The sequence below is a fragment of the Strix uralensis genome, chromosome 3 (assembly GCF_047716275.1).
Source record: "Strix uralensis isolate ZFMK-TIS-50842 chromosome 3, bStrUra1, whole genome shotgun sequence".
Taxonomy (NCBI): domain Eukaryota; kingdom Metazoa; phylum Chordata; class Aves; order Strigiformes; family Strigidae; genus Strix; species Strix uralensis.
The window spans coordinates 45,454,509-45,468,943 of record NC_133974.1 but is presented as its reverse complement, the minus strand read 5'-3'; the positions used below and the strand labels follow the sequence as shown (position 1 = coordinate 45,468,943).

Genomic DNA, 14,435 nt, shown 5'->3' with positions numbered 1-14,435 from the left:
AAGTGAACCTATTTTTTGTAGTCACTGATGTGACTCCTTTAACAGGTTGTGATGGAGGAAGATGAAGTTGTACAAAACGACAGGGCATGAGACCATGATTGCCTTTTTTGGTGGTATCTCTCTGTTTGTTAGTTTGATGTTACAGTAAGTCAGAGCTGTGTTCTCACGTGAACTGAAGGATTATGGGGAGTTGTAACAAAGAAATTTATTTGAAGAAACATTGGCTTTTTTATCTATTTATTTTCTGGATCAGGTGGAAACAATGGACGATGACTTTGCGGCTTCTTCCCCACCCCCCTTTCTCACTGAAAGCTTGGAGATGGCAATGGAAGTGGAGAATGAGAACTCAAAGCCACCTTGTTTTTCCTGTGCTTTTGACAAACAAAATGGAGGGAGAAGTTTCTCTGCAGAGTCTTATTTAGCAAGTGGGTCTCTGAAGAGGTATGGGGGTTTTTTGAGTCACAAATATAATATACTTCTAAGATGTTCTTTCCACTGGTGTTTGGTGCCTCTAAATGCTGACAGGGTTTCCAAACCTGGAAGCCAAGGGCAGTTTGTTCTTCAGCCCTTATGATCCTGAGATCAACTTGGTGGTATACCAAATTGGAAAGGGCAATTGTGTTGATGCACTGCTTTGAACCATGTTCTAGGTCCAGTTCCGAGCTTTGTGAACTTACTTTCAGATACTGTAAAGGACCTGTTACAGGTCTGTTAGGATGCTTCAAAACTGGCCTGTTGGTCAACAGCATCCAAGACCCCTTAAATTTCTGAGGAGGCTGCAGCACTGCTTCTTCCAGTCATATGCTCTATTCAGTGCTGGCCCTTTCTCTCTTTTACACTTGATAGAAACAAACCTGTTCTGCCTAGCTTCCCCACATCACTGGGACTGTGCTTTGTAGCTTTAAGACCATCTTTCTCAAAGCTCTGCTTTTGCATGCATTCTGGATTTAAGGTTCAGAAGTCACACATATAACACGTAAGTATTTTCTGTGAGATTCTAAAATGTTATTTTGGTTTAGTTAGTATCTTCCTCACTGTCTGTGATCCAGCTTAGTTTTATGTGCCATTTACTGAACCTGCAGAGGTTGTCTTTGCGACAAAAGCATAATCTTTAAGTCTGTCCTCCTGCCAAGCCTCATATTTTGTTGTTACTTTGGGATATTTTAACCTTCATTTCCACAGCCTTTTCTGTAAAGCCTTAAAGGGGGTTCTGCTGCACCTCCCCCATTCCCTTATTTATCTTTTTCTGTTGTTGTTATTGGGTCACAGCACATTCATTCAAATTGCTTAAGTAGAGGATTAAGAGATCCTATATCTACATGAACATATCAGTAGTGGCTTCCAAGCTGTCAAAGAAGGATTTCATAACAGAAACGATTTCATGTGAAAACTCACTCAGGAGCTTGTATGTAAGCAGGTTTCCCAGATCACTACAGTCATACTGTTCTCCTGTCATTTATTCACCTTGTCTACTTGGATTGTAAATTCTTGGAAAAGCCTCTATGTGAAGGACTCCTCTGTCTTCATTATCTAGAACAAGAGTAACTGGATTTAATTGCTAAAGGCTTCAAAACACACCAATGTTTAGGCAGTTGCCAACTGAACTACAGGTGTTATGGGAGATTGAGCCGATTATTCAGCAGATGCTCTTTTTGCTTCTGAGAACTGAATTGTTAATAGTGCATAGTTCAAGAAGAATATGAAATTGGTGAGTAATATAATGAAAGCCAAGTGCTTGCCCAGTACATTTTTTTTTAAAATTTTTAAAAATAGAAATATTTCTTGGTGAATTCGGCTTCATCTACGGTGAAGCATTTTGACAGGCACTGGGAAAATTCTGAAATAATTTGCTTTGATACCTTTGTGGTGGTTGTTGTTATACAGCTTGCTGTGACTTTTTGGTTTTTTTGGAAGCACATTAACGAATAATTTTTATATTTGCACAGTTAGTGATGTTTTAACAATCGACACAGATGTCTGATTTTCTCTACTTTGAGTAAAATGGTAATTCTGATTCTATTTATTATTTAGCTGGAGTAAAGGGTAGTTACAGCCTAGTATTAAAGTTATAATAATGAAGTCACATTTTGTGACTCTCATCAGTTCACCTGCCTAAAAGTGTGCTTTTATGAATGTGCTTTTATCAGTGTTAATATATAAATATTATTAAATGGATATAAAGGAGCAAATGTATGTTCTAGCATTAGTTATTAGGTATGTAGTGTACATTGTGACAGATTCCAAACACACACTTACAGTGGAGCATGTTGTCTAATGGATCAGCCTCTTCTGTTAAGGGTAGTCTGTATGTTATGTCTCAGCCTCTTTTTAAGGATGAAGATGCTTCAAGGTGGTAGCTTGTTAATTTTTATTTGTTTCTAAAATATACTGTGCCCTGTGACTATATCATGTTTTTATGCTCTTGAAGCTAGGAGTTGTTATATTTTATGTGCTATATATTGCTATAGAAGGTATAACAGTCTGTCTTTTGAAAGCACTGCTACTCCTTTCTATCTACAGTACACATGTTGCTGATATATTGATATCAGTGGTACATAAGCCAGCTGTAGGTATTGTATTCTATAGGTTTATTACTGGGAAATGTGTGAATATTGTTGGCTCTGTTTTACAGGGTTTTGCTGACACTAGATCCTTCTCCAAATGACTATGATGAAGATGTAGTGGAAATGTTTGGCTTTCAGTGGGTTACTGAAATGGCATTAGTTGAATCCTGTGAACTTCTCTTTGGATTACTTAGGTATGATAATATTAGTGTATTTTATAATGAATCCACTTCTGTAATTATACCCACCTTAAGGATGTAGCAAACTTTTAAAGTTTTTGATGGTAAAATCATAAAAGACTGTGGGCTATGCAGTGCATCCAAAAAGATTATGCCATATACCTAACACTCCAGTAAGTGATAGATAAGACACAGGCGGAATTACAGGAAGAAGTAAATTTTGTCACAGACTTTTAATATTAAGTGACTTAATAATAACTTTCTAAGCAGTGTGGTGCATATTTTAGCCATCACCAGATAAAAATTGATAAGTATAGTTATTACAACAGTGTTGTGATTAATTTAGAAGGCTCTAGCTTCAGAATATATGAATAAACTATATAAGATTTCCTTGAATGAGATTGTGCTACCCATATAATTAAAGTTGTCTTTTGAAGATTATAAGTCCTTTTTTTTTGTGCATAAAGAAAAGTGGAGGTTAAAAATCAAATACTGTAAATGCTGGATGCAGCACTTTCTTCAATTGTTTGGATTAGGATAGCTTCAGCAATCTCTTCAGATACAGTTACTCAGTGTTTGACTAATTCAATGTAGATGTTTAATCTGGTCAATGCAAATACACAGATCACTGATAATCCTCTTTGCTACTGATAATCCTCAGGATGTACAGCACATACAGAGAGTAGATGGGAGAGGAGCTTTTGTATGATTCCACAAATATATGTGATATATTCCGTCATTCCTTTGATTGTAGTGGATTCTTCCATCCCTTTAGGGTATCACCAAGGGCGTGATATGAAACATTATTAATAGGGTCTGGCTTATTGAAACACAATGGCATAGATGACAGAAAGTATATTAAAACCAGTATTATTTAGGTTTGCTTGTTCGATGCAGACTTTGACTTCACTGTAATTAAAAAAAAAATTAAAAAACTGATAATGAAGGAGATGGGATGATAACTTAGGGATACAGTGTTTCTTTTAACTTTCAGCATTTAGTATGATCTGTTTAATAACTATTAACATAAAATCAGTGGGCAGTAAGAAAGCACTGTAGTTGTTCTGTTGAATTAAATTATTTTTTTCTTAAGTATAAAGTGCTCTGTAATTGTAATAGAGATGACCATAAGGCATAATATATTTTGTTGTAGTTTTTAAGTTATTCAAGCTATACATGTTTTAAAACCTGCAGAACTGGTAGGAATAATGGATTTCAGCTCTTGGCTATGAGAGGTTGGTTGCTAAACTGTCTTTTGGTGTGACAAGTCCCTCTGCAAAGATATTCTCTCTTTCAGTTCATTTGTTCAGTCATAAAATGGAACACTTTCATTTATAGACCAGTTGACAACTGAAAGTGGGAAAAGTCCTTTTTCCATTGTAGAAGTCATACATGTTAAGTACAAGTTGGCTGTAAATAGTTCAGTTTATGAAGTACAGATAATATCTATGTTTAAATATGTGCTTACAGAAACCTAGTCTTTTTTTAATGTGTCTGTAAATACTAAATATTGTTTAATATTTTAAAATATTGTAATCAATAATATACAGCAGAACTGGAAGTTAAAAACCTTAATTGCACGATAAAAAGAATTCTTACCCTTTTTTTATGTAATTGAAGATGTACGAGTCAGTGAGTAAGATGTAACCATTTAAGTGGGTATATTAAGCCAATATATCTTTGGCTGAATAATAAACAGAAGTACCAGTTTAACTGTCAGAATATTTATTTGCACATCAAATGATTTAATGATTAACAACCATGAGAATCAATCTTTGAGGTACAAATGCAAATTGAAATTAAAATTACTTATTTAACTGATATCTTTGTTATGCTTCTTATGACCAGTTTGTGCTTTTATTTTATCAGCCCACTGTATTCTGTGTTTTGTCAATTCACTAGAGAATGGTGTTTTGGTTTTGTTTTTTTTTTTTTTCCAGTGTGGCTCCCTTCTGACACTCTCTCTCTCTGTCAGCCTCAACCCTCTTTCATAAACTTCCCCTGCTTTAGGCTTCCTTCTTTTCTACATGGTTTAAATACTTAAAAAATTTACGCAGAAATTCAGCTTTGATTTAAAAATAAAACAAAAAAACCCCACAACCCACCTAAATGACTGAAGGTAATCTTGGGTAGCTGACACGATTTTATCCAAGGAAGGAAGAGCTAAGGGAGATAATTTTAATGTGTTCCTGCTCTTTAATATGCAGGTTACAACCTGGGTTTTTGGATTCTTGTGGGCACTTCTTAGTTTCCAGGTTTTTTTTTTTTTCCATAAGAACATTTGATCTGGGTCATTTCCAAGTATCCTGTTTTTGAATCCTTCAGTAGCTGCTGATCTCACTGTATAAGAAATCACGCAGAGAGCTCCTTACTCAACTTATGCAGCATTTTATTTCAAAATTCTTAGTTGCACTTTTAATGTATTCGATTTAGTACCATGTATCTGGATACTATTACTTGAAGACCACTTGAAAATAACAGTTGTTGCAGAATGCGGCTGAGTACTTACCTATGTTACAGCTTTTTAAAATTTTTGTTTGCAGTGGCAGTTAGCAGCTGCTTTAAAAATGTTCTCTCTCCCCTCCAAAACTGATCTAAGTTTTAACTTTTCTAGAGACACTTTCTCCTCTTACTCTACTATTTTGTTACTGTTTGTTTTTTGAGCTCAAGTTAAGCAGCAGACCACCCTAAGCAGGAAGTGGGAAAAGGTGCTGGCAGAATTCACTAGTGCTCGTTCACAAGTGAATTAGTGTATACTGATTGTATGCAATGAGGGTTAACTTTCATGTTTATTCTGTGGTCATATATAAAGTTGAGTTACACTTGTAGAAACATCACTTACAGGGAATGGCGCTTGGGATTTTTGTGTGTGTGGTGGGTTTTTTTCCTCCCCAGATATTTAGCTAATTTCGTATTTGTTATTGTGTTTAATGTTTTAAAAACAAGCAAAAATTCTGTCCATTGTCATCCTGTCACAGTTGGACGTGTCTGTTGTCTTCCGCTAATACTCTTTCCGAAGTTACATTTCTGTAAGCTTTTTCAGAAATACGAAGCGAGAAACACCTCTCACCTCTCTCTGTTCTGTTTAGACCTTACTAAAATGTAGTTAAACAACTTTTACCTATATAAATACGATAAACCTCTGTATTCCTTTAATTAGGCAACAGATACACAGACTGGAAGACCTAGTACAAATGAGCTCATCTGATTTTGGTAAGTTTAACACGTTTAATTTGACATTGGGATAGGTATCTGACTACCTTTTCATTATAGAAGTGTATTATCACAGATCACACTTGTGCTTTGACTCTTGACCCAAATGCTCATGGAGCAAGCAGCAAAACAGCGTATCACTGGCATAAACCTGCAGTAAGGTTACAAATATAGGCAACCAAGTGATGTATGGTAGTGTGAAAATAGAGAGTGGAAATGTGAGTCAGTTTGGAACGAGAGCTGTCTGTATAGTAGGTGCACAGGGCAATCCTGACTTTATAACCTTAGTGGTGAATTTCACATTAATTTGACTTGAGCTAAGATGTCACCCCTCAGGTAGAATTTGGCAAAACTATTAACTCCTTTAATTAAAAATGAAAAGTTGCATCAAAACTCCCAATAACTATTTTAGCTACAAAGATAGTGGGTTGGGACTTTTTTTGGCATTCTCTTGGCTTACATTTAAACAAGTTAGTTATATTTGCTTAGTTTAGAGTTATTTACAAACTTAATTTATCTTTGCAGCAGGATCAATAAAATGGGATCACCACAAAACACTTTGTTTCAATTAAATACTAAGGCATGAGAAGCAGTATGTATCTGAAGGATTATTACAGCCTTGGGCTTGTTGTAAGTTTGAAGGCTGAATCACTTAGCAAGTTGAGAAGTTCAGTAATTACTTAGAAATAAACTGTCTGTAGTATCTTCTCATTACAGATAAATTGCTAGTGTTCCAAGAGTATGAGTGAATATTTTTACACATTATTATTATTTTCATTTGGTATTGTCATGTTCTGCCATTTAAGTCACTGGTATGAATTTATCATCAAGCTTCTTTCATATGCTTTTGTTGATTGTATCTGAAAAGTCTAATTTTGCTGACATTTAATATGTAAGTAGAAATAGCCTTATTTTAAGTTGCATTTGAACATTTGTATGGTAGCTAGACACCAAGAAACTGTTCTGTAGTTCTTTTCCCTTCAATTTAAGCATCTGCTTTGCTCTCTTCTCTGTATCCTGTTCTTGTTGACAGGTCAGTTAATTAAGTAACTGTTGAATTTTATGCTTTGCACCAGACTCTTTGTGACTTAGACCAAGTCACCAATCCACCCGTGACTCAATTCCCCTTTTATACAAGCAGACTATTAGTAGAGGGGTGTCATGAGGATTAAAATATTTGAAATGATCAGGCAATGTGATGTTAGGTATTATTGATGGCTTAGCTAAATGTGCTGTTGACACTGTTTAAAACCCCAGTTTAGAGTTTTAGCTCAGTAAATCTTTGTTGTGCATATATGTTTATACAGATATCAATATTATACATTTAATTTAATTTCCTGTCAGTTTTAATGAGCTTTGGAGACTTGGTACTGAGAACTGTGTAATACAGAAGCCATATAAAATCTTTTCTTATGTTCTGTGTTGTTCTGAAAATACGTGGTCTGCTCTTAACACTCTACTGTTTTGTTCCACTTATTTCATTGCTCAATGATATATGACACTATGCAAAAGATTTTCTAGTGAAATACTGTAATATTAAAAATTTTGCTTAAACAGAACTTACAAGAACTTGGGATAAAATATTTGTTATTGCTACAAAGCAGCAGTAATAGCTAGAAATAATTCCTTTAGAACAAGTGATTTGAACCTCTAAGCCTACAGTTCATTACTGTGGCAGATCCTATGGCTTCTTATGTGGTGGGGGTGGGCTGTACACTGGAATATTGTGGTACTTGTTGATTTGCTTCATTCAGTGAGTGTTGTGGCTCAAAATATGTTGAGATAAATAAAACTATTTGTGGGGTCTGTAACAAGTGGCATGTGTGAACTTCAAGGTTGCCTGGAGGGGATGGGGGAAACAAAGCTGGGAGAGAGCAAGAAAAGGAAAGGGAAGACTCCCCAGTGGCCAGCTGGGAGAGGAGCAAAGGGGAGTGCCCTTCCCTGGGCATGCAGTCCAGTGCAGCAGGTGTCAAAGACTCTTTGCCATGCATCTCCTCTAGCACAATATACTTTCATTGGGGCTTGCTCGAACTCCTAATTTACTGTTCCCATTTATGATGCTCTTAACAACGATTGGCACGCGCTTAATCAGCTACAAGTGTTGCAAGCTGACTGGTTGCTAAGGATTTGTGCATATATATTATTGGGTAGTAGTTATTGGGTATTTAAATGACTATATCTGCTTTGTTATGCACTAAGTTTCAGATTTCAGCTTATATTAGAGAAAGATACAAGGCAAGGTGTGTGGGAATAAATAGGGAGTGATTCTCACATCAATGGCATGAGCTTCCAGTGAATCCCTGCTGTAATGATGGTGTTTGAGCTTTCAGATGCAAGATAAGGAGGGTAACACCACAAGAACAACAGCTTCAGGGAGCAAAGGAATGGAGACGGGTAGCTGCAATAAATGGCTGAAAGAATACAGAGCTGCAGGTGAAAGGCATGCTACTGGATTGTGAGTGGACGGCTCTTAGCATTACACATCTTAAGGCACTATGCAACGTGATGCTTCATAGAAAGAGAAGTTAATAAAGTGTGTTTCCAAATAAGTCCACCTGCTTAAGTCCCCCAAGAGAAAAGGATACTGAGAAATTGTTTCACACATGTCTTTTCTGAAGGTGTCTTGGAAGCAGACAGGGAGCAGGGCAGTAGGGCTGAATTTCTTCTAGCACTGATTGCTTGCCTCTGCCACCTTTCCTGAGGGACTGGCTGCCTTCTTTTCCCTCTGTATCTAGATATGCACCTGAGATAAGATAAAGAATGGATCCCTCTGGCAAGATGACATTTAGAAGTGGATGTTTGCTACCAGCCACCTCCCAAGTTGTCCTCAGAAAAGAGGGTGGCTTTCCAGTGGTCTGGTTTAATTACTGTGGAGAATGCATGTTACATGAATCATAGTGTGGGCACCTTTGCTTTCAGCTACTTATTTCTTCTACTGCAGGTCAAGCTGCAAGCTTGCACTCTGAAGCAGAGAGCATCAGGCATCAATGTATTGAGTTTTTGCATTATGTGAAAGTTTTCATCTTCAGGTGAGATTTGCACACAATTTACCGACTTATGTACTCAGCTTTGTGTAGCTGCTTCTTATCCGTTTTCTGATTGTGTGTCTGTGTATGTGTGCTCAGGTACCTGGAACCCCCTAAAGTGGAAAATGATGGAATGCTCCATACATATGAAGATTTAGAAGCACAGTTACCATCACTGTTGGTGGAAGAGCTTCATGCTTTGACCATGCACATTGGTCACCTTTGCGAACTCCCTAGTAGTGTCCTGGCAGCATTTACAATTCAACATCAGGCAAAGGTCTCTTATAATTTTTATTTTTTTTGTGTAACAGTACATATTCAACTTGATAAACTCTGTCTGAATAAGAATTAACTTTCTTCAGGATGAAATTGAAGTTACACTTTATATTTTGGGTTTTTTTCCCTTTCTTAACTAAGTGCCATCCCATGCTTGGCAAATGCAAATACCGAGCTCTGGATTTTCTGTTGTTGTTTCTATATTTTAATTTTTTATAGCTTTTAGAATTCTTCCTGCACTATAGAAATGATAATAACAATTACAGGTAGAGAAGTAGACTTGAATTACCATAGCATATTTTAAAAATTCCTTGGTGTTTGTCCTTATTAACGGTTAGAATTTCTGAGCTTCCCAGTAGGAGGGGCACTTTTTTAAAAATACATTCTGAAATCTGACTCAATAGAGGAGAAAAGGTCATGAATATAAAGAAGAAATGTGCAGACATGGAAGCAGGCACTACAACATTAAACCGTTGTGAAGTATACACTGTTAAAATTTGTGCATACTTATAATAATTAATGCTTTCAAATCTTTTAGAAAGAAAAAAGGAATTTCAGTCTTAGGTTGTATAAACTAGTATCTGGAGAGGAATGATCCACTGAGAAGCATTTTGAATCTTTCTGTTCATTTAGTTTGTCAGTAGGGCCACTGCTGAGCTGATGAAAGAAACGGTAATTTCAAGTAAACTTTAAGGAAGAGACTATTGAAATTTTGGAATTACTTTAAGAGCACACAGCAGTTTGCTGCCTAATACTTTTCTGGAAGGGAAAGGATAACTAAGGGTGTTGTAATTTGTCAATCTTGAATCAAGACATTGTGTTTAAATTGTAGTTTAGATCAGATTAAAGACTTCACAAAAATTCTCTACAGACAGAATTAATTGTCATGAAGGTTTTCTGCTTTTCTTTTTTACTTTAACTGAATGGCATGTCTGTATGTTACAGTGTATTTGATCATAGAGATCCGTAATATTCACTCCAGGCAAAATGTATGCCCATGTTCGTGTGGCTTAGTACAGCATCCAGAATTTGCTAAAGAAATGTCAAAAATAAAGAAATGTGTGTATTTCTAATCACAGGTGTTTCCCCCATCATGGCATTTACTACACCTCCACTTGGATATTAATTGGGTAGTGTTGGAAGTTCTTCATGTACTAGGTGAAAAAATGATGAGTAAGTATGCAGGTTTTTTCTTGAACTTATTCTTGTACATATGACTCACCTAGATTTCTTATCTTGATTTGTCCAGAATCATTTACTACCTTTGGTAGTTTTTAAACATAGTTATATTTAATGGGGTAAACTCAAATATGGTGAAGGCAGGTTCTTTGTGAATCTTCATGTAGCTCAAATTAAATGAAATAACATCAGGAATTTGTTCTGTCAAAACTTGACCAAGGTTACAAAGTTTGTTCTTAACTGATGCTTGCAACATACTAAATACTTAATAATAATACACTTTTTGACATTGCAAATAAAAATGCATTTGCAGAGATCCAGAATGCATAACAGTGAACAGCAATTTGATGAAAACCATGTAGAAAGAGGGTCCAAGGATGGACCAGAACAAAGAATCTCAGAACAGAGAATTTGTATTATTAACCGTATGTGACATGAAAATCCTGGACAAAAGAAGAAAGCCTCAGTCAGAGGAGCTTATAAAAGTACAGCAAGAAAAGGGCAAGGCAGTACCTTTTTTTTTTTTAAAGAAAGGCTTTAAAAGGGCAAAAAGTAGATTGATAAGAGTAAACTGTTTATAGAAGCTAGATAAAAAAGGTCATAGAATGCATTTGAAGAACCGAACTTCAGAGTAGTTCAGTTTGCTGAAGAATTGTTAAAATACAGAAGAGAACGTTATTTGCTTTGTGAGAATATCGTTCATGTCCATGCTAGCAAAATAAATCACAAAAATGTATTTTCTTCAATAATCATTGTCACTATAACCAAAACTCCCCCCCCCCCCCCATTATTATGTGGAACTTAGATTAATAATTTATAGGAATTACAACAGTTGGAGTAACATTGAGGTCTTGGATGAATGCACTGTATGTTTAGCCTGGGTAACTGGTACTGAATCTGAACTCTTGGATAAGCTTTCACCTGCTCTGTGTGCTGTCACAACACAGCCTTGCTTGGATTAATGCATCTTCACTGTTTCTGCATGTCAGTGTTACTGGATAATGTGTGGGTTGGCTGTTTGTTCTATAATTGTAACTTTCTTTTATGAACTGTTGTGATGTAACCTGTTTTCTTTTTTGGGGGCCTTTTGGAGAAATGATGAGGAAACTGTTGGAGGCAATTTATTGTCCAGAATCCTATATTTATTTCTAGATAAAGTTCTGAGTAATAATGCAGTAATCCATTTTCATAAGAGAAAGCTTGTGCTTTTTAGCAATGAAATTTACTAGTCAAGACAGTAGTATCTCTGCATATATTATCTTGTCTTTCATTCTTATGTGCCTTATAGAATTTCTTAGGTTCTCATCTCATTCTGTAAAGTGTGCTGAGTAGAAACTTCATGCTGCTGAGACCAGTGGCAGGATAGGGGGTTCAGGGCTTCACCCTGCATTTCCAGGAATAAAATACAGGCTCGTTCTACATAACTTCTTCTGTTCCACTGATGTCAAGGGATGTTGAAAAGCTTGTGGGATAAGATTTTGCAGCCTTGTAACTTTACCATTTTATCTGTGTTAATGTCTACAAATGCTCAAGTTGGAATATGATCATGCCAGCTTTTTACATCAACACATCCAAAGGAAAGTGTTAGACCTCTCCAGAATTGTTTGTCATCATCTTGCATATCTGCAAAACATGTCATGATTTCAGAACATGCGCACTGGCATGTGACAAAGAGGAACTTGCAGATAAATAAATCTTTATTCCACTGCAAAAACTGTGCCAAGAAAAGGCTGTAAAGTGCCAAACTATTTTACTGTCAACCAGAATAATACCAGACTTCAGTGTAATAACGAAAGGACTAGCTCGAACTTAGAATGGATGAACTTTCCCAAATGAGTTTGTAAATTAAAATTACTTGCAGCTCAACAAACCAATTCTAAAATATATAGAATAGAAAAAAAAATTCCTGTCTGTCTGGTATTCCTAAACCCAAACCCAGGACTAAATAGGTCTCATTTTCTTTTGTGTTTTAGGACAAGTTGTATATGCTAACCATTTCAGAAATCTAACTGGAGAGAATTTAACCAGTATCAGTTTATTTGAAACACACTGTGGAAATCTCATATCTGATTTAATAAGCTTGTCCATCAACAAGTACATAAAGGTAACTTTTTTCTTTATATAGATGGGCAGTTAGATGCTTGTATTGAGAGCCATATGAATTAGATACTGCACCAATGCATAGATGACTTCTTACTGCTAAGTTTTAAATGTTATGTATGGATTTATATCTCCATGTTTTAAAGAGTGTTATTTGTTAGGAGCTCAAATTGTGTTATATTTATTCATGACCATCTGGCAGTTGAATGAGAGAGTAATATTGAAATGCGCTGTGTACAGAGCAGAAGTGAGTGCCACATTTCCTAAGTTCAGTGTTCCAGGTTTAATGCCAAACATGGCACAGTCTAAAAGGTTTAGAGCTATAGATGGAAGAAAAAGATCTTTTCAAACTCTCTCAACAGGAACAAAAAGAGAATAACTGTAATCCTGGCAGTAAGCTAACTGGACAGTTAGAGAATGTCATATTAGAGTTTATTGTTGCACAGCTCCTGTTTCTACAACCTCATCTTTCTGTTACAGCACTTTTACGTTTGTCAAGAGATAACTTGTCCTTCTCTTTTCTTTTTCTCTCCTTCTATAGCTGCAGTGTTTTTCTCACTTGTTTTGAGCACTCCAAAGCTAGAAAGTCATAATAGCTCCGTATAGCAGCTAGCAAAAGAGCTCTGTAATCTTGACTGTGTCATTGTGAAACCTGCTTTAGATGGGCATGCGTGATCCATGAGCGCAGGACGGAACTTTGAGAATAAGTAGTAGTGACCACTGTATAATTTATGTTTTCCTGGTACAGAGACATGAAAAATGGAGTCCCCTTCTTTCATATTACTGTTTGGGGGGGGGGGGCGGGGCAGCTGTGCTAGCATTTGATAACTGTTCTTTTAAACTATCTTTCTATAGAGAACTCCCGTTACCTTTTAAAATTAGTTTTATCTATTATCAGATAATACTGCAACGTCCTCCCCCATGAAAAGGCAAATAGGTGAGAGTAATTTTTTTAAAGGAAGATTCAAATAGTATCTGTTGACCATTGTGCTTGTTGGTAGACTTTGAAATGTCAGATGTTAAAGTGACAATTCGTCCTACTTCTATAGAGCCACATTACAAAGAGAGAAGATGGGTTTGCCTCTGCTTTTTTCTTCAGCTCCCCCTAGGCTTGGGCTCCACAGCTTGAACTAGTTCTATCTGAGATTCATTTCTGAAGCGGAGCTTGCATTTGAGCTGGATAACATCTCTCTAGCTGGTGCTTCGTTGCTATTATCCAGTAAATAAGGCCCTTCAAAATTGTTGGAAACACAACTGATGCTCATTGTCAGCTCATCACTAAAACATGTCATTAAGCTTTTGGCTGAGAATATTTGAAATTGCAGCTCTTAACATTTGTGGGTGTCCTTGGAAGGAGGGACATAAACTAATCCTCCAGACTCATATTTTCAGATCTGTTTCTTGGGCAGCTCTGGTATCAAGACACTTGACTTGGATCATGTACTGAGCCCATTGTGCTCAGAGATACATTTGGCAGAGAAATACATATCCTTGGATATCTTCTTCCTGTTTTCAGCAGCACATCTCTGGCACCAGAGCTCTGTTGTCCCAACAGTACCACAATTTGAGGTTATAACCATTCTTACCAAGATACTGAACTCAGGATGTTGCAAGAGAAAATCCGGACTATCTCTAAAGAAAACAATGTCTTGGTTATCCTTAGTCCAACCATTATCTGTATGGTATCTTGTTTTGATACTACTAGCCAAACTCTATCCTGGACAGATACTGCACCTCTCCTGCGGAAGAGATCCTGCTGTCTTGTAGAAAAGCACAGTAGTAGGTGCAAGTAGATGAAGAAACTTAGTTGCTGCAACAACTGGTATTCCATGTAAAAGTCCTGAAAATCTCACTTTGTGAGAGTCTGTGTACCTAATACTTCCATAAAATCCACCAGT

General features: G+C 36.4%; 1 protein-coding gene across 1 annotated transcript in view; it reads left to right on the top strand.

Moving 5' to 3' along the window:
• Positions 1-259: 259 nt before the first annotated feature.
• MMS22L (MMS22 like, DNA repair protein) overlaps positions 260-14,435 on the top strand; it is a 94,607-nt gene continuing 80,431 nt past the window's right edge. Inside the window, exons 1-7 of the mRNA XM_074862124.1 lie at positions 260-441; positions 2,633-2,758; positions 5,904-5,956; positions 8,898-8,985; positions 9,082-9,259; positions 10,338-10,431; positions 12,411-12,541. Coding sequence (XP_074718225.1) covers positions 263-441; positions 2,633-2,758; positions 5,904-5,956; positions 8,898-8,985; positions 9,082-9,259; positions 10,338-10,431; positions 12,411-12,541 — 849 coding nt within the window. The 5' untranslated portion in view covers positions 260-262. The remainder of the gene's footprint in view (positions 442-2,632; positions 2,759-5,903; positions 5,957-8,897; positions 8,986-9,081; positions 9,260-10,337; positions 10,432-12,410; positions 12,542-14,435) is intronic.